Source organism: Lepidochelys kempii, chromosome 2 (genome assembly GCF_965140265.1).
Source record: "Lepidochelys kempii isolate rLepKem1 chromosome 2, rLepKem1.hap2, whole genome shotgun sequence".
NCBI lineage: Eukaryota > Metazoa > Chordata > Testudines > Cheloniidae > Lepidochelys > Lepidochelys kempii.
This window is the reverse complement of record NC_133257.1, coordinates 196825045-196852796: the sequence shown is the minus strand read 5'-3', so window position 1 is coordinate 196852796 and position 27752 is coordinate 196825045. Positions and strand designations below refer to the sequence as shown.

General features: G+C 41.4%; 1 protein-coding gene across 6 annotated transcripts in view; it reads left to right on the top strand.

Annotated features, from left to right (window-relative positions):
* The window catches only part of RBMS3 (RNA binding motif single stranded interacting protein 3), a 919857-nt gene that overhangs the window by 144995 nt on the left and 747110 nt on the right, over nucleotides 1-27752 (top strand). For 3 of the 6 annotated variants that reach the window (XM_073333377.1, XM_073333376.1, XM_073333378.1), the window contains exon 3: nucleotides 925-993. The exons of the other annotated variants lie outside the window; for them this stretch is intronic. In XM_073333377.1, the coding sequence (XP_073189478.1) occupies nucleotides 925-993 (69 nt within the window). The remainder of the gene's footprint in view (nucleotides 1-924; nucleotides 994-27752) is intronic. 6 annotated transcript variants of the gene reach the window in all.

Below are 27752 nucleotides of genomic sequence, written 5' to 3'. Positions count from 1 at the left end.
TGGCAATTAGTACACCATCTCACTTAACTATTGACAGGTTTCAGAGTAGCAGCCGTGTTAGTCTGTATCTGCAAAAAAAAAAGAAAAAAAAAGAAAAGGAGTACTTGTGGCACCTTAGAGACTAACCAATTTATTTGAGCATAAGCTTTTGTGAGCTATAGCTCACTTCATCGGATGCATTCAGAAATCTCCCCACTGTATTTTCCACTGCATGCATCTGATGAAGTGAGCTGTAGCTCACGAAAGCTTATGCTCAAATAAATTGGTTAGTCTCTAAGGTGCCACAAGTACTCCTTTTCTTTTTTCACTTAACTATTGTATGTCACAAGTATTGCATTTAAGTTTACAGCTCAAAGAATAAAACAGGACTTGGTATGCTTTTTACAGTGTATGTAGATTACATACTGACGTTTCTGCAGGAGTATGGCTGGAATCAGATTATTAGGTAGATATTATAGCTTTGTCACACTAGACATGGTTTAGCATTTCTGCGTCGGTAGACATGGAGCGGTAACGGGAAATAAAGCATAAGGCTACATAATAAGATGACCACTCTGCATTGTTGTTCTTTATGATACAGTAGTGTCTAGAAGCCCCAACTAAGGCTGGGACCCAGTTATGCTAGGCAGTGTAAACACACTTATTTAAACAGAGATTGTCCTCAAGAGTTTGCAATCTAAATAGCCAAGACAAAGGCTGCGAGGAGAAACAGAAGCACAAAGGCACTTGTCTAAGGTCACACAGCAGGTCAATGGCAAAGCTGGAACTAAAACCCAGGTCTCCTTTGTCTCAGGCCAATGCCCTAACCCTTGACAGTGCTGCCTTTCTTTCTCTGTAGAAATCTGAGTTGCTGACGTTAATTAAGTTCATGTATGGATATTTATACTGAACTCTGGCTGAATGCATGGCATTTTTATTTTACAGAGGTCAACAGCCAGCAAGACTTCAGGTGCTCCTTCATATAGCAGATGGTCCAGCTCACAGCCACATCAGGTAATATGTGCTTTTCAAGAGAACATGCACCGCACTGTATCATAATACCTGGAGGTGCATATAGCATGCACCATATGCTCATGCTGCTCTGTTATTTTTAAGTAATAATCAACTGTGGGTTCTAGAGTTGCCTAGCTTGCTTGACCCAAGTGGGCCAGTTTGAATGATGGCACAAGCAGGCACAATACCACTGAGATTGATGGGGTTTCTGCAACATGTGTACAGGCCCACTGATCACTTGGAAGGATCCTTGCAGCCATGAGTCACCGTCTCTAATGGTGCCACTGAGTAGGGTGGAATGAATGGAGGGTTCCGTCACGCTTCTTTTGCTGGAGATGAATTTGACTCACGCTTTGGAAGAGATTATATCCCCAATTGAGTTCAGTCATGTCACTGTCCCTGCTACACCAGTGTTTTGCACCATTTAAAACAATCAAATGAGAAAGCTAATCTGATGCATCACAGGGAAATTTTGGGACCAACCACAAACACAGACTAAATGCTGATACAAAGAGCAGGGAAGCAATGTAACAGCAGCCACCTAGTGATGAAATTATTAGCAGCTTTACTTTTTTTTTCTTTTTTTCTTTTTTACTATCTTCCCCCTTGTCCCCTGAGTGTGGCATATTGAGAGGAGACTGTAGTCAATTCAGTGTGGTAGAACAGGGGAAAGACTGTTGTGACTGTAGGCAGAAACATAACTCGGTTGCTTAAATGATGGGTTGACCAGTTTAAAATGTAACCTCTCTCCCCAACTTTATATTTTTAAGTCATTCAGTTGGTAGTGATTACCTTATCGGCTCTTTCAAAATAGCAGCTGCAACGTGGGAAAATCCTTAGGAGGACTGCACACAAATAAACCTGGGGTGTTGGTTTGTTTTGATAAAGGTATGAGTACGTGCCCCTAGAAGTGGGGAAACATCCAAGGTGGCTTTTGCCGTCAACTGGGATTTGGCTTTACACAATTGAAAGCAGAGGTAGTTCAGAACTGGGTCCCATTTTTATTCAGGCCTTGAAACTTCAGTATAAAGAAGAGGCTGGATAACAGAAACTCTAGAGATTAGAAACAATCACACCTTCCGCTTTGCTTTCTGTTGATGAGCATGCATGCTTGCTGAAATGGAGAAGAGTCTTGCTTTCTGCTTCTCATCGAATAGGATTAGGATTACTGCCTGCACTGTGGCAATGAAGTGCACACATGCACATTTTCAAGGCAGTCCTATGACCTGTGTTATACTGGCAGTCAGATTAGATAATCACATGGGTCACTTCCGGCCTCAAAATCTATAAAGCTGAAGTTGAGACTAGCCCAATGCCTGGGGTATATTGTTTGTGTGTCTGTTCACCTGAGTAGCTGAGAATTCAGCACTGCCTTTCCCCCTCATTTTGAAGGGTAGTGTGTTTTATTACGGGGATTTTTTTTTTTTATAATGGCTAGAGGTTTATCTTCTGAACGTGTCAGCCTTGACTTTACCTTTAGTAGGGGGGCTAAGTACAGGAAGTTAACATATTTCCAGTGATGTGCACAGAGCAAACCCAGAAGCAAATATTCTTCTCTCAGTGTATGAGTGCAACTCCCTCTTAATGTTAATAGGAGAGATGCTCCTAAATCAAGAGAAGAATATCCCTTTAACAAATCATATGAAATGCATTTGGTACTCTATACACTTGATTTCCTTTTAAACAGAGGGGAAGGGTGGAACATAAGTACACAAAGATTGTTTGGTGGCATTAGAATCTTGTTGAGGCCCTAGCAGAGTTGAGAGATTAACTACCAGGAATATTGTTTAAAAATATGCCTAGACCATCCTGCATCTGCTGGAAAAATCTTGTCCTATTGTATTAAAACATGCCTGTGGTAATTCTTCTCCTCCTACATTATACCCCCACATTGTAATCTTTCTCTTCCTTTGTCATCTGCACTCTAATCATTCTTTCTCATCCATGTTTACTGTAAACTTTTGTCTTCAATAAGCCTATACACTTGCTTGATGGAACTGGCACTTGCAAAATCCAACTGTGGGATATCTGGCAGTGTTACGGATCAGTTCAGGAGTCCTGATGCTGCCATGCACTCATGTTTTGAGATCAGCAAAACATAGTTATTGGATCATAGGTTTGTATTCAGTCTTGTCTCCTGCAAGAGATTATATATAGTTTACTTAAAGATTTTGAAAATAGTTTTCCAAAAAAGAACAAGATTAAAGTTCAAATTCATATTGTCTGTATATTCTTGAGCCTCATGCAGTGAACTCAATAAAGCTTTTTCCATATATCATCTTACAAGAATCCATACAAAAATCTAATAGAACTACCCAACTGAGACTTCTGATACATCTAAGAAATGTTAAAAGTTAAATTAACTTCCCTCCCTCCACCAAGTTTTCATTTTAAATTTCCATCTCTATGTGAAGTTAGAGGACACATTGGATGAGAGATTTGAAGGGATTCTACAGGTGGGTCAATGAATTTGGGAAAACGTGCCATTTTCAGTGACTTGGTTTGCTTTGTGCAAATGTAATAAACTCATACGTACTTATATTCTGTATTGGATAAGGTGAAATATACTTCTCTACCTCAAATGCACTATCTAGAGAGATTTTCATATGTTCCTTTTAACTTCTTACTCTGAAAGTGTGAGAGGTGATACAAGTTTAGTATTTTTGATGGGCAGCAATGTATGTACTCTTTTAGGTCCTGGAGCCAGGGCCAGTGTCTTGTTACAGAAGATGCCCTCTTACAGAAGGCTGCCCTCTTCTGACTATCTCATAAGTGTGCCACATCTTCTGTTTTATAAACTTTGCTAGAACAATAAACTAACATCAATAGTTGGATAGTTAAAAAGATTGACCCCAGAAGGTCAACAATAAGCTTACAAAGCTATAAAAATCCATATGTGTGCATGTGTGTATATATTAAACTGACTATGAAGGAACTTATAAATGTCTTTATTGCTTGGGGACATGTTAAGACCACTCCTGATTTCAACAGCTAGAGTCAGTTATGTTTCAGTGGCAACAGTGATATCCATAAGTTAGGACTACCAATGCCACCTATCTTGGTTTTGCGTAGACTGTCGGTCCTTCATCAGTTGAGACTGAGCCGATCACAATACGTCTTCCAATCTTCTCTCGCTCTGGCCAGACTTCGCCATGCTTGTCCATATCTCCTTGTTAGGAAATCATCCCACCTCTTTGGAGGCCAACCGCATGGCCATTTCTGTTCTCACGGATTCCACTTGGCTATAGCTGCGGTCCATCTGTTGTTCCTGAGTTGGACCACATGTCCCACCCACCGCATTTTGCTGAGCCTGCTTTCAACAACACGGTTGAGTTAAAAAGATTTGCATGAATTGTTTTGCTGATCTTTCCTTGGAGGAGGTCCTTGATGTCATTAAATGTGCACCATCCAGCTTTTTTTCTGCATGACAGTTTGCCTTTCTGACCGTGGTGCATGTTGACTTCCTGGCCCAAATAAACGTATTTATCAACCTCTTAGATCTGCTCTCCTCCAAGAGTTATTTGGGTTCTTGGCAGAACATCTGATCCCATGTATTTTGTTTTCGAACGGTTCATTTTTAATCTGACTTGACTACTTTTCGCGTTCAGTTCTTTAAGCATTCTCTTAAACTGGACTGTATTTTCAGCTATCAGGACTATATCATCTGCGAACCTGAGATGGTTTAGCCGCTTGCCATTGATATTAATCCCACCTTTCAAGTCTGCTCATTGAAAAACCAATTCAAGGCAGGCTGTGAATAATTTTGGTGAAACTTGTTTCACACCTTTCTTGATGGGGATGCAGAGGGGAGTATCAAACAGTGATATGTCTGTGCTGCAGCCAGAGTTCACTTCCTTTAGTAATGTGATATATTTTGCACCGATGCCCTGTTCCGAAAGAGCTTCAAGAACAGCATTAGTCTCTACACTGTTGAACGCCTTCTCGTAGTCCACGAAGGCAATGCGCAAAGGGGATTTGTATTGCCTTGAACACATCTTCACTCTAAACCAACTACTAGAGTGGTCTATCATGCTGTAACTCCTTCAAAAGCCAGCCTGCTCTCTAGGTTGCTGTTCATCGAGGCTTCTCGACTGTCTATTTGTTATTATTTTAGCGAACAACATATAGATATGCAAAAGCACGCAGATCGGGTGATAGTTCTTTAGGTTTTCTTGATCAAGTTTCTTATGCAGCAAGATGGTATTGGACTCTTTCCAACTGGACGGTATCTTCTGGATTTCCAAGTAGAGGTTGAACCTTTGGGCGAGAGCTTTCCGAAGTTCCTGACCTCCTGCCTTAAGCACTTCTGCTGTCAGAATGTCCTTGCCTGGAGCCTTCCCCTCTTTCATTTGATGGGCTGCATGACTGACTTCACTGATGAGAACCAGGAGTATGTGTTCATCGGTTTGTTGAAGTGATGGCATTGGGACGTCTATACGGGATGCAAACAGCTGGGTATAAAAATCCCTGCAAATTGCCTCCAACTCTGTTTGATCGATTACTGATTCTCCATCCCTGTTCTTCAAAGCCAATAATGATGACCTGTACAACGCCAGTTCCCATTTGTATTTTTTGAGACATTTTACGATCTTCAGCAACCATTAGGTGGGCAAAATCACCTGGGACCTACTGAAGGTAGTGGAAAGCTCAGCCATAGACTCAGAGCAGGCTCAGGCCCTATGCCTTAAAAAGAAACACTAGCAGACAAGAGAAAATAAATGGAGGTGCCACTTAGCAGTTGGCAAAACACTTCTGTATAGCTGATGGCACCACATGACATCACAGTGCAGGTTTCATCCTACAGTGTAAATTCACAAGGTCCAAATATGGATAGCTATTTAAGCCAATGCTGTTTAAACAGGTCATGACTCTAGATTTTAATATCTTTCCGTTACACTCACCACACAGTATTCTTGAGGTCTATGCAGGCTAACAGCAAAGGTTAGTGACACTGCACAGTAATATGTAAAATGAGACATTTGACAAAAATAGGTCATTTGGAAACCACCTGCAGAGTATTCAATAAATCGCAGGTTGTCAACCTTGAAGCCATGGACACTTTTGAAAAGTAGAAAAAAATATGGACCACAAACCATTTATTAACATACTCCTAATATTTGTCAGCAGTTCATTACAATTCCACAAAAAATTAAAGTGATAGTGATGTATTTAGTTATATTGTAATTTACAGTGGCTGTTCCTTAATGTGGTCAGTCTGGTGCAAGAGGTAATTGAGAGTACAAGTTACAATCTTCAACTGTATTGCTGTCTAGTTCCGGAGTCCTTCGGAGAGCCCATACCACATTTTTGGTTGCGTGGGAGAAGGGAGCAGAAAGAGCTCATCTACTCAGAGTGGCTCTGCTCTGCCCCCACCTCTCTTGAGTAATGGATTGGCACTTTTCTGCTCCTCCCACCTCTCCTCTCTGTCCCTGCAGGCTTAGTCTGGGAAGGGTGGGGGATTGAATGGCCCCCTTTGGATCCACCACCTCTCCAGATCTGAAAGGTGGGGGTGAAGAACCCCTCCTTGGAATTCTCTTCTCCAGGCCTGGAAGGTGGGAGGAACTTCCAGAGCTTCAGGAAGAGCAGAGATGTGCTGAGGAGCAAGGATAGGCATGGGGTGTACACAATGGATGTGGGGTTGGGTTTTGGGACAGATGGGGGTCTGTGAGATACTGAACTAGTTAGTTGGGAGGGCTAGGGAACAGACACAGGGCTGGGAACACAGAATTGTGTGCTGTGTGGTTTGTTTGTTTGTTTGAGGGCTTGGAGTATAGCCAGTTCAGTTGCCTGTCATGCAAAGGGCTTGTTAGAACATTTAACTTTTTTTTTCCTTTCATATGAAAAGAAGTGAGACTGGTTGATTTGCACAGATGCTTTTAATAACATAGCAGTGACCATAGTGCTTCAAAGACTTGTATGCTTAATTTTCAGGCAACCAATTAGTAGATCAAGAAAAACACATCTACAGGTAGTGAACCACTGCAGGAAAAAACTCCTTTATTAGGATAAGGGTGTATGTTTTAGTGAGTAATAACAAAATACTTTCTTCTATGACTACCATGCATGTCTGGAGCTTATTTCTATATGTAGCCTAATAGCTGTTTACCTTGTAGCATTAGTGAAATTGTGATCTATAAATCCTAAACTAGAGATGGAAAATACCTCTTAAGAGCATACAGGCAGCGGCGTATTAATGCCTAGGCCAACAAGGCCTAGGTCTAGTCCAGCAAATTTGCAGGGGTGGCAAATTTATAACAGCAACCAGAGGCTGCTTCCCCCGGTGCTGGTTCATGCCCTCTGCCCCCGGCCCCGCCCCCACTCCACCCCTTCCCCGCCTCCTATCCTGAGCGCGCCGCATTTCCCCCCTCTTCCCCTCTCCTTCGCAAAGCTGTATCGTGCACAAGCACTGGCAGGGAGCGGGGAGAAGCAGGACCCGGCGGTGCACTCAGGGGAGGAGGCGGAGTGCAGGCGAGCTGCAGTGGGGGGGCCGGGAGCTGCTCGCGGGGGGGAGGGGAGGAGGCGGCAATTATTTCAGGCCCTGGGGCAGCGAAATCATTAATCCGCCGCTGCATACAGGTCAGATCCTCAACAGGTGTAGCTCCATTGTCTTTAATGTAGCTAACTTACATCTGCTGAGGAATTGTCTCTACATAGAGTTAATCTCTCTGCTGCTGCCTCTGCCAGTCAGGATCATATCATATATTAAACTGACAGTAGAATTTGTCTGGTTAAAAGGCCCTGAGTATTGGAAGTTTGATAGTCCATTGTAGAATCTGCTATCCCATATTTGGTACTACAAAAATCTCACTTATTCGTAGTAGCTACACTAGTAAAGATAGGCTTTACAAGGGATATTTGTCCTCAGACCTCAGGACATAGTGATCACCAGCTAAGATCAGGAAGAAACTTTCCCTCGTGATGCACTGCATTATTACAGTGGCTGACATTAAAAAGACAGCCTTTCCCATATTTATCCTATGGTGGCACCTGAGATTTAATATAGAGGAAATCTAAACTTTGTAGTATCTTGTGTGTTAACTGTGGATAAGTGTTCCTTTTTATCAGTGATGCCTGAAATGCATTATGGAAGGGTTTTTTCACCTCTCTGAAGCAAGTTTAGTCTGGCAGACAGAATACCAGGCTACAGTAGAATACCAGGCTACAGTAGGATGGACTATAGATCTGCTTGCATATGGCTATTCCTATGTCCATATCAGAATTCTTAGTGCTACTCTACTTCATCTTTCTATGGTGAAAATAAGTGGAATGAAGATCCTACTGCTTTCAGAGATGATGTACCATCTGCACCCTACCCTTGAAGTTCTTCTGCTTCTAAAGGATGTGTCTCTTGTGGATTCCTAGTAAAGATAGGCTTTACAAGGGCTATTTGTCCTCAGACCTAGTGCTCTAGAAGTAGAGCTGGTCAGGCCATCCAGAACTTCTCCTGAAATTCCCTCTGCAGCAGAACATGCCTGCACATATCATCTCATCTGTAACTTTTTTGTTTCCTATTGATCTGTGTTTTCAAGTAATTTGATATGTTGGCCTTAACATTCTTGTATAAAGTAGCTAGTTCTGGATGGGTTCAAAACATTCTTAATTGTATGAATTTTGAACTCTACCCTGAAAGACTTTATTGGGTGGGGTGGGATTTTTGTTCACATATTTTAAGTTTGTCATTGGAATGTTTACTTAGATTTTCAAATGTTACAGTAAATTCATTGGTACTAAAGCCTGAGTTTTAATTCCTGTCTGTGATTGAAATCTTTATGCTAATAAACTAAAATGGGAAGTAAAGAGAACTTTACTCTTTAGGATAGGATAGGATAGGAAGAGCAGTTGATAATGCAGGTCTGTAAACCTAGCTATTCATTTCATTTTAAGTCTACAAATACACATTAACTTTTCTCATTCTATCTAGTAAACTTCAATAAATATGTAGCTCTGTGATCAGTATGGTAAGTGGGTGCTTAGTGGCTATCAAATACTAGTGTGTGAATTTATCTGAGTTAAACTGCTAAAAGTAAAAGCTTTTTGCAGCATTGTAGCAGTGAGGGCCCCAGCATATATGAGAGACAAGGTAAGTGAGGTAATACCTTCTATTGGTGGAAGGTACCAGCTTTCAAGCTGCACAGAGTTGTTCTTCACATCTGGGGAAGGAAACAGAGTATCTGAGAAACAAGCTATTGAATGGACTGAAGTAATGAGAACAGAGGCATCTTGTAACAGACATTGGAAACATTCACAAAGTTATGATTATGAAGGTAAAAAGAGAGCAGTTTCTTTGGATTCTTCTGCCAGTTGAATGAAAATGTCATACATTCCAAGGCCAGAAAGGATCCTTATAATCTAGTCTGACCTCCTGTATAACACGGGCCAATTTCCCCCAAATTATTCCGAGAAAAACATCCAATCTTGATTTTTAAAATTGCCAGTGATGGAGTCCTGTGGGAAGTTGTTCCAATGGTGAGTTACTGTCACTGTTAAAAATTTACACCTTATCTCCAGTCTGAATTTGTTCAGCTTCAACTTCCAGCCACTGGATCATGTTCTACCTTTCTTGGCTTGATTGAAGAGCCCTTTATTAAATATTTTTCCCAGGTAGGTACTTAAACTGTGGTCCTCACCATTTAATCTTCTTTGTTAATCTAAATAGCTGAAGCTCCTTGAGTCTACTACTATTAAGGCATGTTTTCTAACCCTTTAGTAATATTGGTGGCTCTTCTCGGAACCCTCTCCAGGTTTTGAACATCTTTCTTAAACTGTGGGCACCAGAACTGGACACACTATTCTAGTACTGCAGTTGCACCAGTGTCAAATCGTACTTGAGATGCTCCTGTTTATGCACCCCAGGATTGCATTAGCCCTTTTGGCTACAATATTGCATGGGGAGCTCATGTTCAGCTGATTATCCAACACAACCCCTTTCAGAGTCACTGCTTCCCATCAGAGTTCCCCCATCCAGTAAGTATGGGCTACACTTATTGCTAGACCTAGACATTTTACATTAAAACTCATTGTTTATCTGAACCCAGCTTACCAAGCAATGCAGATTGCTCCATATCAGAGTTCTATCCTATTCATTATTTACCACCCCCTCACCCCAATTTTTGTCTCCTCTGTAAACTTTATCAGTGATGTTTTCTGCCAGGTCACTGATAAAAATGTTAAATTGTGTAGAGCCAAGAAACCGATCCCTGCAGGACTCCACTGGAAACAAACCCGCTCGATATCTATTTACAGGTTTCAGAGTAGCAGCCATGTTAGTCTGTATTCGCAAATAGAAAAGGAGTACTTGTGGCACATTAGACTAACAAATTTATTTGAGCATAAGCTTTCATGAGCTACAGCTCACTTCATCAGATGCATTCAGTGGAAAATACAGTAGGAAGATCTATATACATAGAGAACATGAAACAATGGGTGTTACCATACACACTGTAATGAGAGTGATCACTTAAGGTGAGCTATTACCAGCAGGAGAGCCGGGGCGGGAGGTGGGGAGAAGAGGAAACCTTTTGTAGTGATAATCAAGGTGAGCCTTTTCCAACAGTTGACAAGAATGTCTGAGGAACAGTGAGGGGTGGGAGGGGGAATAAACATGGGGAAATAGTTTTACTTTGTGTAAAGACCCATCCGCTCCCAGTCTCTATTCAAGCCTAAGTTAATTGTATCCAGTTGGCAAATTAAATCCAATTCAGCAGTCTCTTGTTGGAGTCTGTTTTTGAAGTTTTTTTTGTTGAAGAATTGCCACTTTTAGGTCTGTAATCGAGTGACCAAAGAGATTGAAGCGTTCTCCAACTGGTTTTTGACTGTTATAATTTTTAACGTCTGATTTGTGTCCATTTATTCTTTTACGTAGAGACTGTCCAGTTTGACCAATGTACATGGCAGAGGGGCATTGCTGGCACGTGATGGCATATATCACATTGGTAGATGTGCAGGTGAACGAGCCTCTGATAGCGTGGCTGATGTGATTAGGTCCTATGATGGTGTACTGGATACTCTCATAAAAAACCAACCTTCCACACAAACTTCCTTGTGGCTGGACTTTACAAAAACTAGACAAGCCATTTAAAACACACACTTTTTGCTTCTTTACAAAAGAAAAAGGACACTAAACCATCTATACTACTACATGGCACAAGAGGCTACAACAGTGGTTCCCTTAACCCGCCCAGCAATATTGTTAATTCAACTAAACTCTTAGGACAGATTCTTCTGCTGGGCTATCTTGGAGCCTCTCCTTCTGCACCTCCACGAACATGATACAGTTCTGTGGTGACCTAGGATCCTATTTTCGACATCTCCGACTCAAGGAATATTTCCAACATACTAACCCACAGAGACCTTCCTACCAAGACTACAAAAAGAAGGATTCTGGGTGGACTCCTCCTGAAAGTTGAAACAACAGACTGGACTTCTACACAGAGTGCTTCCGCCGACGTGCACGTGCTGAAATTGTAGAAAAGCAGCATCACTTGCCCCATAACCTCAGCCGTGCAGAACACAATGCCATCCACAGCCTCAGAAACCACTCTGACATCATAATCAAAAAGGCTTACAAAGGAGGTGCTGTTGTCGTCATGAATAGGTCGGAATATGAACAAGAGGCTGCTAGGCAGCTCTCCAACACCACTTTCTACAAACCATTACCCTCTGATCCCACTGATCCCACTGGTAACTTTTGAGGGTTACCAAAAGAAACTACACCATTTGCTCAAGAAACTCCCTGAAAAAGCACAAGAACAAATCTGCACACACACCCCTGGAACCCTGACCAGGGGTATTCTATCTGCTACCCAAGATCCATAAACCTGGAAATCCTGGGCGCTCCATCATCTCAGGCATTGGCACCCTGACAGCAGGATTGTCTGGCTACGTAGACTCCCTCCTTGGGCCACTCCCAGCTGTCTTCGAGACACCACTGACTTCCTGAGGAAACTACAATCAATCAGTGATCTTCCTGAAAACACCATCCTGGCCACTATGGATGTAGAAGTCATCTTCACTAAAATTCCACACAAAGATGGACTACAAGCCGTCAGGAACAATATCCCCGATAATTTCACGGCAAACCTGGTGGCTGAACTTTGACTTTGTCCTCACCCATAACTATTTCACATTTGGGGACAATGTATTCCTTCCAATCAGCGGCACTGCTATGGTACCGGCATGGCCCCACAGTATGCCAACATTTTTATGGCTGACTTAGAACGACACTTCCTCAGCTCTCATCCCCTAATGCCCCTACTCCACTTGTGCTACGTTGATGACATCTTCGTCATCTGTACCCATGGAAAAGAAGCCCTTGAGGAATTCCACCATGATTTCAACAATTTCCATCCCACCATCAACCTCAGCCTGGACCAGTCCACACAAGAGATCCACTTCCTGGACACTATGGCACTAATAAGCGATGGTCACATAAACACCACCCTATACCGGAAACCTACTGACCGCTATTCCTACCTATATGCCTCCAGCTTTCATCCAGACCACACCACACGATCCACTGTCTACAGCCAAGCTCTACGATACAACCGCATTTGCTCCAACCCCTCAGACAGAGACAAACACCTACAGGATCTCTATCAAGTGTTCTTACAACTACAATACCCACCTGCTGAAGTGAAGAAATAGATTGATAGAGCCAGAAGAGTACCCAGAAGTCACCTACTACAGGACAGGCCCAACAAAGAAAATAACAGAATGCCACTAGCCATCTTCAGCCCCCAACTAAAACCTCTCCAACGCATCATCAAGGATCTACAACCTATCCTGAAGGACGACCCATCACTCTCACAGATCTTGGGAGACAGGACAGTCCTTGCTTACAGACAGCCCCCCAACCTGAAGCAAATACTCACCAGCAACCACACACCACACAACAAAAACACTAACCCAGGAACCTATCATTGCAACAAAGCCCGTTGCCAACTGTGTCCACATCTCTATTCGGGGGACACCGTCATAGGGCCTAATCACATCAGCCACACTATCAGAGGCTCGTTCACCTGCACATCTACCAATGTGATATGTGCCAGCAATGCCCCTCTGCCATGTACATTGGTCAAACTGGACAGTCTCTACGTAAAAGAATAAATGGACACAAATCAGACGTCAAGAATTATAACGTTCAAAAACCAGTTGGAGAACACTTCAATCTCTTTGGTCACTCGATTACAGACCTAAAAGTGGCAATTCTTCAACAAAAAAACTTCAAAACCAGACTCCAAGGAGAAACTGCTGAATTGGAATTAATTTGCCAACTGGATACAATTAACTTAGGCTTGAAATAGAGACTGGGAGTGGATGGGTCATTACACAAAGTAAAACTATTTTCCCAATGTTTTATTCCCCCCTCCCACCCCCCACTGTTCCTCACACGTTCTTGTCAGCTGCTGGAAATGGCTCACCTTGATTATCACTACAAAAGGTTTCCTCTTCTCTGCCCCCCCCCAGCTCTCCTGCTGGTAATAGCTCACCTTAAGTGATCGCTCTCGTTTGTGTGTATGGTAACACCCATTGTTTCATGTTCTCTATGTATATAAATCTCCCCACTGTATTTTCCACTGAATGCATCCGATGAAGTGAGCTGTAGCTCACGAAAGCTTATGCTCAAATAAATTGGTTAGTCTCTAAGGTGCCACAAGTACTCTTTTCTTTTAACTATTTACAGTTATATTTTGAGACCTCCTAGTTAGCCAATTTTTAATCCATTTAATGTGTGCTGTGATGATTTTATATCCTTCTAGTGTTTTAATCAGAATGTTATGTAGTACCAAGTGCCTTAGAGACATCCCAAGTTGATTACATCAACACTGTTGCCTTTTATCAATCAAACTTGTAGTAGTCTCATTAAAAAAATGATCAAATTAGTTTGACAGGATATATTTTCCATAAAACCAAGTTGATTCCATTAATTACATTACCCTCCTTTATTTCTTTCTTAAATCCCATATCAGCCACTCCATTATCTTGTCCAGGATCAATGTCAGGCTGACAGACCTATAATTACCTGGGACATCCCATTTGCTCTTTAAAAACTGGCACATTAGCTCTCTTCCAGTCTTCTAGAACTTCCCCAGTGCTCCAAGACCTATTGAAAATCAATATTAATGGTACAGTGACCTCCACAGCCACCTCTTTCAGAACTTTTGGATGCAAGTTATTTGGACCTCCTGACTTAAAAATAACTTTTTAGTAGCTTTTGTTTAATATCCTCCAGAGTTATTAGTGGGATGGAAAGAGTGTTATCACCATATGATGAGTACATCTGTTTTTGTTTTTTGTCTCCAAATGAAGAACAGAAAAATTCATTGAAAACTTCTGCCTGTTCTGCAATGTTGTTGGTAATTTTACCATTTCAATATAGTAATGGACCAATACCATTGTCAGGATTCTTTTGTTCCTAATATTTTAAAAAAACTCCTTATTGTCTTTAACTCTGTCCATAGATTTCTTTGTGTCCCTTTGCTTCCCTTACCAATTTTCTACAGTTCCAGAGTTCTGATTTATATTCAATGCTATCAACTTCCTTTCTTTTGTTATACTATATTTTTTTACAGCTCCCCTCTAAACCAGGTTGTTTTCTTAACCAGCACAGCCTTCTTCCTCAATTGTGGCTTTCTGGGCATTTAGCTAGGTGTTCTTAAATGATTCCCAATTATCATTCACATTTTTCTGATTAAATTCTTCCTTCCAGCTGATTTAGCTCATAATCACTTTCAGCTTTGTGAAATTGGCCATATTAAAGCAACATGTGTGTGTATTAAAAAAATATTACTCACCTGAATTTTATTCTGCTTGCACATTATAAATGTGATCGAGTCATGATCACTTGTACCTAAGCTATCATTGACATCTTAGTTCTGTGTTCTGCTCCTGTTTATCTGCTAGGATAAGGTCTAATATAGAATTTCCCTGTGTTTGCTGCAACACTTTTTGAATTAGGAAATTGTCTTCTATAATATTTAGACATTCCAATGATTTAGTACTGGCAGGGCTTCTATCCACTCCACTTTAAATTCTTTAAAAACTTGCTTCTTCCAGGAGACCCACAAACACTAACCTGTCATTTATGCCAAAACCACACCAGTAGGAAAACAATTGAGCTGTAGCTCAGGAAAGCTTATGCTCAAATAAATTTGTTAGTCTCTAAGGTGCCACAAGTACTCCTTTTTGCGAATACAGACTAACATGGCTGCTACTCTGAAACAACTCAAAATATGTATCTCTGTCCTTGGGCTTTGATTTGTGTAAACTACTAAAAAGGCAGGGATTGTTTTAGTGGCTTGTACAGGGAAGGGCTTACTGTTGGCACTTGACAATAAGTAATGATAAAAAAAATTAATTGGCCGGAAGAGTGTAAGAGCTTCGCATGGAATCTCATTGCATCTCTGACTGTCATGATCCATGGGTTTTGAACCCAGGTCTGTAGGATTCCTGCGGGTGGTCATGCTCCAATCCTATACCTGGCATCTTACTGGTATCACCTAGAATTAGAATTCCTTGAAGCCCAGCTCAGGAGGCTCCGATTTGTGGAACACTGAAGCTCCTAATTAGCCCACTCCCCCTACTTATGCAAGAAGGAGAAACAGGAATTCATCCATACAACTGGGCTCTGCACACATTAAGAAGGCTATATCTATCCTATCCTGTTTTGGACTGCTTAGCCAGCACTACCTGCTTCTGTTTCCAGGTCCTGACCTTCTGGTTTCCTAACTCAGCCTGATTCCTGGCATCTAACTTGTGGTTCCTGACCTTGGCTCCTAACCTTCTGGTTGTGAACCCCAGCTGGAGTGGGGACTTGGACCCCACCCTATACTAACCACTAGGCCTGTTTGCCTACATCCTCGCCCTGACAGCTTGTATGGACCACACAGTAATCCTCAAGGGGGTGGGCCTGGTGCAGGAAGTATGGAACCAGCAGCCTAGTTGCTGCTTTCAGAGGCACCAGACTTTCCCACATAGGCTGCCCACCTCCAGGTGGATCCAAATTGTGCAGCTGACCTCAGAAAGCTGGCTGCTGCAGCATCAAGCAAGCCAGCTTTGTGCAGAGAACACCATGCTTCAGACCCAGTCCACTGTGCCCCATCTTGGTCAGGGAACCCAGGGTACCTCTACCAGAATGATTCAATGGGAGTTGCCAGTGTTTCTGGGGCTTCATAAACCAATGCCACCTTCAGTTCTTGTTGCCTCCCCAAATCTACATCTCTGACCTGGCCGAGGTGGGCTTGGTAATCAGTCTGCTCATGGAGGTGTAGGAATAGTCCTTCCCCTTGCTGGAGAATAACAGCCCAGTTCTGTCAAACTGGAATGCCTTGCTTTCATCTATATCCGCCATCTTCAATGAACCTCATCCAGCCTGTTCAACTGAGGCTCCTAAGGAAACTCCAGCAGGGGTAGGGTACGTTGCTACATAGAGGGCACATTTCTGCCATTTCACTGGAGACACAGAGTGAAACAAGGCAGTGCAGTGGTATCAGTTCCAGTGGCGTCTGTCGGAAGAGATCAAAGATGAACTGGCTCATGTGGAGATGCCAGTAGGTTTGGATAAAGAGGATACCCGCAGCCCCCCATCTACATACTGTTACCTGAGTGCCCATTGCAGCAGCTGAACTGATGCAGGAGGATGTGGCTCATTGACAGCTCACTTCTGAAGACAAGGAATGATGCTGTTGGCACCACCTAAGCTTCAATTGTGGCAAACCTGGCCTCTCAGAATCATAGAATCATAGACTATCAGGGTTGGAAGGGACCTCAGGAGGTCATCTAGTCCAACCCCCTGCTCAAAGCAGGATCAATCCCCCATTAAATCATCCCAGCCAGGGCTTTGTCAAGCCTGACCTTAAAAACTTCTAAGGAAGGAGATTCTACCACCTCCCTAGGTAACCCATTCCAGTGTTTCACCACCCTCTTAGTGAAGAAGTTTTTCCTAATATCCAACCTAAACCTTCCCCACTGCAACTTGAGACCATTACTCCTTGTCCTGTCCTCTTCTACCACTCTTCATGTCTGCCTGTCCTGCTGAGCCCCAAGGAACCTGGGAAATGTCACCTCAGGTTCGGTAAAAGGGACCAACCTGGCTCTCAGAAAAGAATTCATCTGCACCTCAGTCCTGAGTCGGCCATGCCCAGAGTTCCGTCTGGGGGTTCCTGCTTGCAGGTCCCTATCTGGCTACACATCCCCGGAGAGCCCCCAAAGATTTTCATGCAACAGGCCCACATCAATTAGGGAACAGCCAACAATGTCATAGATGCAGCAGCCCAGGCCCTGCAGATTCCTTTGCGATGCAAGGCCACTTTGGACCTAATAGAAACTGTTGATGGCTACTCTCTGTCTTTAGGTCCAATAATTGAAGAGACTGTTCCCCTGGTAGTTCTTATCTAGGGGCATTGAGAAATATTGCTATTTGGCATAAATCAATCCCTGCACTTCCCTCTGATTCTCAGCATCTCCTGGCTGACCCTTCATAATCCACTCATTCACTGACAAGAACAGAAGGTCATTTTCCGTTCAGAATTCTGTCAGAAGTATTGTGGGGAGCAAACTGACATTGCTACAGTGCCTGGGGCCTGGAGGACTCAGGAGGAAATGATCACTGCAGGAGTGCCTACTGAACTATATTGGAACTCCCCCTTAAATATTGTGACTACGCTGATGTATCAGAAAAGAATAATGTGAAAAATCTCCTTCCACTTCAGGATTAGGACTGCCCCATGGAATTGGAGCTGGAAGCAAAAATACAATTTGGGTGGATTTACACCATGTTGGAATCTTAGCTGGCTGCACTACATAATACCTCCAGAGAACCTGACAGGAGGGTTTGTCCAAAAGTCAATGGTTGATGTCCCAGTCCTCTTAGTCATGAAAAAAGACGGCAGTCTCTGATTCTGACTACCACGCCTGAAACCAGATAGTGATCAGGAATCAGTAGCTACTAGTTCTGATTCTAGAATTACTGGACCATGTAGGGGCCACACGTATATTCACCAAACTTGGACCTCCTGGGAGCTAAAATCTTGGCTAGGGGCGAATGGAAGATGGCTTTCCAAACCTGCTACAGCCACTTTAAATATTTAGTGATGACCTGCTCTGGCAACCTTCCAACATTTTATCAATCGTGTTTTACAAGACCTATTGGGTCAGTATTTGGTGGTTTATCTGGACAACCTTGAACAGAACACCATTTGTGTTCTAACAGTCCTGGAGAGGCTATGGCAGCATTGTCACTATGCCACACTTGAAAGTTGTGCTTTTAACCAGATCTTCACAGAATTCTTTGGCTTTATCCTGTCCTCAGAAGGAATCAAGATGGACCCATGCAAGATCCAGGTTGTCTGTGACTGGGCAGCTCCCAGAAAACACTGGAGTTGCATGTATTGCAGGGTTTTCCAAATTTCTATCAACATTTCATTCCATTTTTTTTAATCAAACCAAACCCCTCACCACTTCACTCCAGAGGGAAAAAAAGCCCAGTTCTGTTGGTCCCCCGAGGCCCAGCATGCATTTGAACAGGTGAAGGTTGTCTTCGGTGCTGTCATATTGGCCCATCCCGATGCCACACAAGCTTTTGGAGTGAAAGCTGATGCCCTCAGTATTGCAGTGGGGCAGTTCTCTCCCAAAGACATGGGTCTGAGCAAGTATTGCACTCGTGTGCCTATTCAAGAAAACATAGCTTTAGATCTTCAGTAGGAAAGAATCATGTACATGGTACACAGGGTGCCATTGGATGTATTTTATGCTCTGGCAGTGTGTACAATAAACAAGTATGAAACAGGTAATGTAATCATTTTATGTTTATACATTTTTCAATGTATTTAGATGTATGAGGAATAAAAAGGGATGCTTATCCAAGGTTCTAGTTGTCCCTGCTATAAATTGCAACAACAAAATTAAACCACCCACATAAGACCAAACTTCCCTCCTGATACTGCTCCAAATCTGATTTTCCTCAAAGTGTGCCTCTGTAGCAATCTGTGTAAATAGATGCACCATGCAGCATGTCCTGAAAGCCAATAGATTTGGGATATTAGAGATGTGAAGAGCTTTTCACCACTCTTGTTGGCCCTGCAGCTTTTTGTGGTTTCTCACTCCTAGTAAAATATAACTTTAATATTCTCTGTTTATTTTTTGGCAATTCTTGTGGCTTGTACAATGACTCAGGAGCCACAATTTGCTGCATTTGCAGCTGAACTGAGTCCTTAAAGATGGATGATCCCCATATATACTACAAGAAGGCAAAGGATTTAAATGGCAAAAAAAATCCATTCAGCCAGATGTACATATCACTTATGACCTGAGGAAGAGCTCTGAAACATGAAAAACACCAAAAGGGTGCTTTAATAAAAGGTATTCCCTCACTTACCTTGTCTCTCAACACATACCATAGTTGTTTAAGCTTTGAATTATGTATAATCCTTTTTCTGCATGCTTACAGGCCCAAGTGCCCAAGACTATAAACAAATGTCTTTAAAAAAAATGGGGGGTGGAGTGTAAAAGTACACCAGGAAAAACTGAAACCAAAATATCTTTTTGTCCATAAAATATCTAATGGCTTGATCCTTCCACAGTTTGTCATTCTAATTTTGGTCATTTTAACTTGTAACAGTCACTTTTGGGTTCAGACGTGCCAGTGAGACCATAATATTGTGGCAATTGTACTTTTAAACATACTTGGCTTCCTGTTCAACTAATATGTTGCAAATTTCAGCTGCGTGTGGTAATTTAGAAACACAGCATGGCATATTTTTATTCCCAGGCTATTTTCCCCTTTGCAAGAATTTATTATTGTATCATTTCATGTTAATAATTCTCCTAAAAAAGAATGTTAGACAATTCCAGAAAGCCTTAGTGGCTTATTTATGGGTTTGCTCATGATTTGGTGCTACTGAATGTGAACAAAATCCTCGATGCATCCTGGAAAACAAACTGAATACTGAAAGCTTGGTGTTAATATAAAAACACACATACACAATAAACTAGGTAATGCATGTGGAAGAAACAGATGACAGGAAGGAAAATTCAAAGTGAAGGCTTTTTTTTGTCTTTAATTCAACCTGATTTGCTTTGGTATCTAAGCACATATGGTGGAAAGGTCACTTAGTTATTTGAAACTACTGCAATACACAGTACCTGCTTAGGCATAATGGGACTTGTAAGGACATAGTGTCATTCTTCATGTCCGATGTCCCAGCTAATATCATTTGTGTCAGACTTACTATAAATGTAGATATTTAGGAAAATGTGTTAGTAAGTATGTTTCTGTGTTTTGTGTAACTTCATTCACACACTCTAAATATATATCAGAAAATTTTCATACTGAAAGGAATATAAATTTAGGGAAAGAAACCAATGCTGCGCCAGAAGGGGTGTTTCAGTCAATTGTGTAAAAGTATATTTTCAGAATATTTAAATCAGTTTAACACTGTACTGATTCTCTCAGATCCTCTTTTGCAGAAGCATGATTATCATGGGCTTAGTGATGTACTAATGCGTGTTGCTTAAAACTTTAAAAAAAAATTACTTTTGGTTAATCCTCGTGTGTGTGTTACTTTTACATAGAGTAAAATAGCATTTCAGCACCTAGTCCCATGCACTGCCCTGAATACATGTTGTTTGTAGCAGCCTCTTTGTGCCCTACTTTTGTTGTAGTGCACAACCAAGGTAGCTGTGATCACTCAGTGTGCTACATGTTGGTTGCACCCCTTTTGCCCTAAAAATACTGACTTAATATTACAGAAGCATATTGAGGGCATATCTTTATACAGCCCCAGGCTTAAATTTGACACCACATATTGTGTCAGACTCTTTCTTTAATTAGTCATTAAATATACTGGACACGTTCCACATTGATTTGCCTCCAGTGCTATCAGTGGGGGTTGCACAAGATGTAAGCACAGAATCTGCTCCAATCAATACATTAATGCAATTTTACACGAGCTCCTCCTCAGCCAGTGCACATGTCGAAGTGCAGTTACATGCAACATCCAAATTGGGCAGAGGGCTAATTTATTTTGAGAGGGTTATTTTGTATGTTTGGATTGAAAAAAATAATTGACCAAATATTGTCACTGAAACTCAGTAGCTGGACTAAAACTCTCCTCTTCCCCCCCACCCCACCCCATTCATCTAATCAACTCGGACATAACTATTAAAATGTCCATTCTGTTCAGTGTTTAAGCATAAACAGCGAGGGTGACACAGTGCAACATTCAGGCTGTATGCCTTCCTCCACGTGTACTGAGTTCCCCATCATATTCCTGTAATGTCTCTTTTGCCACATTTATTTGACATCGCAAAATTAAATGTCAATACCAGAAACTACTTGCTTACATGGTCTATATCAGTACATAAATAAGTTAAATATATCAATTTTAAAATAAGAGTTGTGTTAAATTATAGCTCTTAATGTGCTTGGAAACTAAAGTATTCTCTCTCTAGGCATGGGAGGGCAGTTATTTCATGCCTTAGTATTGTAGTAATTTGTATGTACCCTGCAGGCAGTTTGATGCTGGAGCAAGTGAGAGTCTGTCGTGTGATAACAGAAGACTGCTTTGCACTTGGTTCTTCTGGTGTCTGTTGTAATATCTATCTATTGGTCACTCATCAACCTGTGTTCCTTCCCTGTTTTGGCAGGGGGATTGCATATTTCACCATCCTACATGTCTGTGTTTTTTGTCTTGTGTTCATAGTGGATGTATGGATTTGTGGCTTCAGAGAAATATATACCCATCCATGGCTATGTAAGATGAGCAAGGATCTATCTTTGAGCAGGGTCTGAATGAGCCCTTCCCTGACATCTAGTGATGAGCTGTGGGGAAAGACTTGAGGAACAGACTGTATTTTTATGTGCATAAACATACCTACTCTGCCTAGCTATTCAGCAGAGGGAACTGTTTTGCCAAAGTGATCAATTTTGGCTGCTGTTGGGTTACAAATCACTTTACTGTTGAGTGCAGGGATAATGAGATGTTGTTGTTATCCTTATTGTATGAGTAATGGGCAGCAGAACTATACTTAGCCTGTTCTGATTGAGGAGTTCCCCCTAAACTTAACTTCACTCACTAAGCAGTGGATAGGGATGCCAAATCACAGTGAAATGGGGGGAGGGAAACAGATGTTTCTATCTAGTGATGTGGCTCTACCTAAGGAGACCTAGACACCATTTGATCGTCCCCTCTCCACTGTTTAAAGATAGAACTGATTAGACTCAATTGCGAGTCATAGTCTTGTTCAGTGATCAGTAGAGCTGAAATCATGGATAACCACGTGCATAGCCTCGGATTTGATATGGAACGGTGTTGCAGTGAAAGTGCAGGCAGTTCAGTCTCTGACAGTGAGATTCCGCACTACCCTCTGAAATCACTGAGTGGTGGAACCTCAGAATGTGACATCGTAGCAGGGACAGCAGCAGCAGTGGGAGCAGCAGTGGGCAGCAATGGCAGCTGGAACGGCAGCAATTGTGAGTCAGTTGCAAAGGCACAGCAGTTGAGCATTGCTCGATGCCTTCCCCTCGGATGGGAGGTCTTCACTGGGCAATGATGACAACTGGAAGTGGGGTGCAGTGGAGGGAGAGGGGAGTGATATGTTAAAGGAACATTTTGTTGTTTGACTTTCATGCTGCAAAGTGAGAAACTGAGGCAAAAGACTCTGCCCAATGTACTCTGGGATGGGTGTTTACTCATGGTCATACACTTTTGAATCACAGTTGTGGTGTTTTTCCTAATTAATGCTGGGTTCCTTTTCCTTTTTAATTAAAAATGTCTTTTCTATACACAGATTCAGTGCTTGCGAGTGAGGAAGTGTTGCCTCTTAGAGGTGCCCACGGGTGGTGTTTAATTTTCCTAGATTACAGTCTGGGGACTCAAACTGGTTCTGGTTTGTATTGTTAAGAGGAACCCTTGATATTGAACCTGGCCCTTGTTGCTACCAACTCCACATGGCAGGAGGGTTACAGATCTATCAAACACATGCACTTGCCTTTAAGTGTGTGATTTGTCGTGAAGAAATAGTTTGATCCTGATAAGGTCTACTGGTTGTAGTTTAGTTTGTTGGTCACAGTAGGCTTTAAATGTCCCTTTCTTTTAGACTGCCACTCCTACCAGTGCACTCAGACTCTGTCCTATTTCTTGTGACTCTCTCTGAAAATTCTTACCCATGTACTGAACTTTAAGGCCATGAGTAACCTCACTGACTTCATTGGGACTACTCACATGCTTTAAAGTTAAGCATGTGCACAACTATGTGCAGGATGTCTAAGTCTTGTACATGCAGTGCAATCAATTTTCAGACTGAAGGCCCTCAGCTATAACTGGGCACTGGGGACACCTCTGTGATTCCCTTTTCTGGGTTATAACCTAATGACTTGGCCACTCTGACTTTTTTTTTTCAAGTACCACTTAAAGATGGCATTAAGGACCCTTCACTTAATGAATGTTACTTTTTAAATTGGACCAAGTTTTCACTTACATTTGTTCTTCATATGTCTTAAACACAGTTTCTCTGTGTCATAGAAGTGTGACATTAAAAATAGCTAACTGAATTTGAAGATGACATATGAGGCAAATTTGCTTATGGTGGGGTGATAAACTTGAAAATATAGGCTTTATCACATGGATAGCTACAGTGACATGAAGGTCCCTGCTATAGTAACAGACTGTAATTTTGATAAGATGCATTTTTGATGCAGTATTCTTAAAAGCTGATACTTAAAAATTAGTATTAATTATGTGTCTCAATTGCTGTTAATTATATTTTTAGGAAGTTTTGGTCTCTAGAAGCATTAACAGAATGATGTTATCTCTGGGTTTGGAGGCTATGTATGGATTCATTTTTTAAACAGGGATTTTAATTTACATTGACAGTCAATGGTAGAAAATGGGACCATGCACTCATTCTGCAATATAATCCCTCACTAATGTTTCCTTTTGTAATTGAGCTGATGGCAAAATTTTCATATGCAGTATTAGTATAACTTTACATTTCTGTAGGTCACAAGTGAAAATGAGTTGGACTGTCCCATCCTAAATCTCCCATTTGTGCACATCACAAAGCTACCATACATTCTGCTACAACTCAGCCTGTCTGTCACTCTTTGTTTGAGACAGACCATGGAATGAAATAGCAAGGGTATTGGAAATCAGGACTAAGGTGCAAAGGCAGAGCTGAGTGGTGAATCTGTAACAATGCCTTATCTTTGTTATGCTAGGCGCATACCATGCTATTGATTCTTCAGTATTAAGACCCAAATTCAATCCCAAATTAAAAGGGGAATAATGTATGAACAGTGTATATTTCTAGGCCTGACTTTCAACTGGCTACAGATTTTCTTCACTATAAAGTGCTTTACAAAAAGTTGGAGCTCATATGAAATACCAATGTCTGGGGGTTTTTGTTTTTGTTTTGTTTTTTTTTAAAAAACTTTTGAAAAGATCCTTTGGTACTGAATTCCATCACATTTTGACTTGAGATTGGAAATGATTGGTTAAGTAATCTCTCTAAACATACTTACAGGTAGAAGGCTCAACTTCAGTAAACCCAAAGTTTAACTTAGTATATCAATGAATAAAATGAACAGAAAAGTAAATTAAACAGACTGATAGTAATATGTCCAGTAATAAAACAAGTTATAAATTTTTCTTCATATGCTATTCTGTGGTGCTTATCATTGTAGTGTCATACATACATTGAAGAACTTACCCTCATACCATCTTGTGAGTTAGGAAAAAATTATTCCCATTTTACATCTGAGTTCCTAAGGCACATGGAGCCAACAGATCTCTGAAAGAGTCTGGGATGTGAGGCTGGATTTAGAGGCAGGTGACCCAGATGAGTGCCTGGGGTGCTGGACTAGGGGTTGCTGGGTTAGGGGTGCTGTTTTTGTTGTTAGCAAAAAAAAAAGGGAAAATAGAATATTTGAAGTAACATGTTTCAGGTCTTCCATATGTGGATTCATATTTCATTAACCTCCAAGAATGTTCCAGACCTTTGTAGAATCTTATGGAACCTTCCGGACTTTCTGAAAACTATGTTTTCCTCAAACATTCTATAATGGTTGTCAGCCAGGCCCTTGCGGGTATATATGGGGTGGGGCGTTGCCAGCTGGTCAGTGAGATATAAGAACAAACTGAAGTGAAATGAGAGCCCTGCTGTGATATTGTGAACCTTGTTTTATTCTGTAATAGTGAAAGTGTACTTGCGTTTTAAGACTTGAAGAGTGTAAGTAGAGACTAATAAAGGACATATTTAATGGGATGCCAGAAATATCTATCAGACCCTTATCTACACAACAATGTAGAAGAATATAAAAGAAATACTGTTACTACGTTTTGCCGTGCATAATGTTTGGCTTTCTCAGACTGCAGAACATAGACTCTTGCTCTTCCTAATTCTGTTTTCCCCTGTAAAAAATAAAAGATGCCACTGAAGAAGCCTTCAGGAGCTCAGTATAGGAAGTGAAAAGCTCAATTGCAATCTAGTTTGCAGCAAGGGACAAATGTAATGGGAAAATTTCTGAAACAGAACAACATAGACTGGGCTTTAGGCAGTAACAATCGACCTAGTGCAGAAGAAATTGAGGAGTGAAGCATAAATGATGGCAGTCCTATTACTAAGGAATTAGTAGATTTACCTGAAGATAAGGAATGGAGATGTGAGGAAAGTGATGGAGAATACAAGCTGAATACATTTTTTTTTTCAAATCTACTCATTCGTAATGCTGCATGTTACCTGTGAGCTGCTTGCTTCCTTATAGTTTATGAACAGTGTAAGACTTTCTTGTAGCCCCTTTTCACTGGGCACTTTGGAAAGTATTGTACTTTGATAAATTTGCCAGTGTACTCTCATGAGTGTTGGGGGAATCCTAATTCTTATAAGATATATTAATACAGAAAGGCAATTAATTATTACCACCTCTTTAATACATTTTGGCTAAAAACTGATAGATTGAAGCATTGGGTAACAAATAAAATAAAGGTAGACTTCCCCCTCCTCACCCCCACCGTATAAATCAACCAGAACAAATAGTCTATAGTATTTCATTATATGCTTTATTGTTGTGTAAAAGTAAAAAAGATGTGAATCATACATATAATTGAGACTGTTATCAAATGCAGAACTACAGGAGCTCTGCTATACAAACTGGGCCAAACTCTGTTCAGCGTTTAACTGAGGGCATATTTTGGCCCTTTGTGTAATTTCAACAGGGTTTTTTCTAGGTACATATCTTATGCTAAATTCTGTCCTTGAATGTGAAGCTGCTGTTTCCCCTGAAGCCATTGGGTGCCACGTACTTGCATCTGAGGGTTGAAGTTGCCCTTCCAGGCTTCAGGAAGTAAATCAGACTTTGGGTAGCTGAGTTTTAGACAGCCACCTGTGAGGAATGTTTTAGACCCTTGTGAGAGTGGATATTGTGAATGATACTTAAATAGCTGAAGTTTGGCAAGCCACTGATGGATCCTGTTAGCGATTAGCGGAGTAACCCACAAGCGAGGCCATGGAGAAAACAGTAATACATCTGTCAGTAGACAGTTGATGACATCTGTGCTGGGATGGGATGAAAGGAAATGTATTTCCACCCCTACTCCACCGCCTTTACCCCTTAGATTCAGCCTCTGGTAAAAGGATTATCATGTTGTTGAATGTCAGTTGTTTCGTTAACACTGGATTTCATCCTGATAGAATAAATGGCATAGACATCAGTGCATTTGGTTACAACATGTCGAGAAGGTGGCAGTGTCTGGAAGAAATGAAACCAAAGTTGTCTTCATTCAGTTAAGTCTGCTTTAGTTGTACACCACCTAGCTGGGAAATAGTACTGCTTAAGGATGGTTGTTCTTTATAGTGGAAAAAACTCGGTATTCATTGAAGACAAAAAGAAAATTTATTTTCTATGCGGAACTGTTTAGAAAGGGGAAAAAGCCATGAAAAGCTCAGAGAGGATGAGAAAGCACATGACTGACATTTTTTTTGATAACCTGCTTCAGTGAGTTTTTTTTAAATTTTTGAGAAAATGCAATTCAAAGGCATTTTCTTGTATTAAAATGCTAAGGAGTGAAAATAAGCACTGCAGCTTTATTTTCTGTGATAGCATTTCATTAAGAAGGATACAGTAAATTCTCATAATTTGAGGATCAGCGTTGGTTTCCATGCACTGCCTTATGCATGGGCTTTGATCTTGTTTGTTTGATGAATATTCCTTAAAACTACAGGTTTTTTTAAGTCCCAATAAGTAAACAGAACATGGACATGAATAAAGCCTCAGTCCTATCCTTTCAGCAGCAAGCTGGTGCAGTGGGAATGAGTGCATGTACCCTGGAAGATGCGTCTTCTGACCAGGGTATCCTGCTAACAGACAGAAGGCCTCTGCACAAGTAGTCACTTTACTGCCATCTGGGGTGCATTTTTCTGCTGCTCTGAGCAGGACAAAGATCCATATCTCTTTGCTGTTAGCTGGTGATGACAGCATACGGGTTAACGGTTTTGGGGCTAGACTTACCTGTCTCTTAGCTGACCTCAAGATCATGAGGCATGTTGTGGGCCTATCTCCCCTACTGTACTGTGTCTGGACTGCTTGGGTAGGACTTGAGCCAATGCCCATTTAAGTCAATGGGAGTCTCTTGTTGAACTTTAATGCATATTGGATCGGGCCCATAGTGAGCAAATTGTCCCATGACCGGTTGAGCACATAATTTCTCCTCCCCACAACGTGCACCAATGGGCAGGATTTAGCTCTAAACTGAGCAATAAAAGAA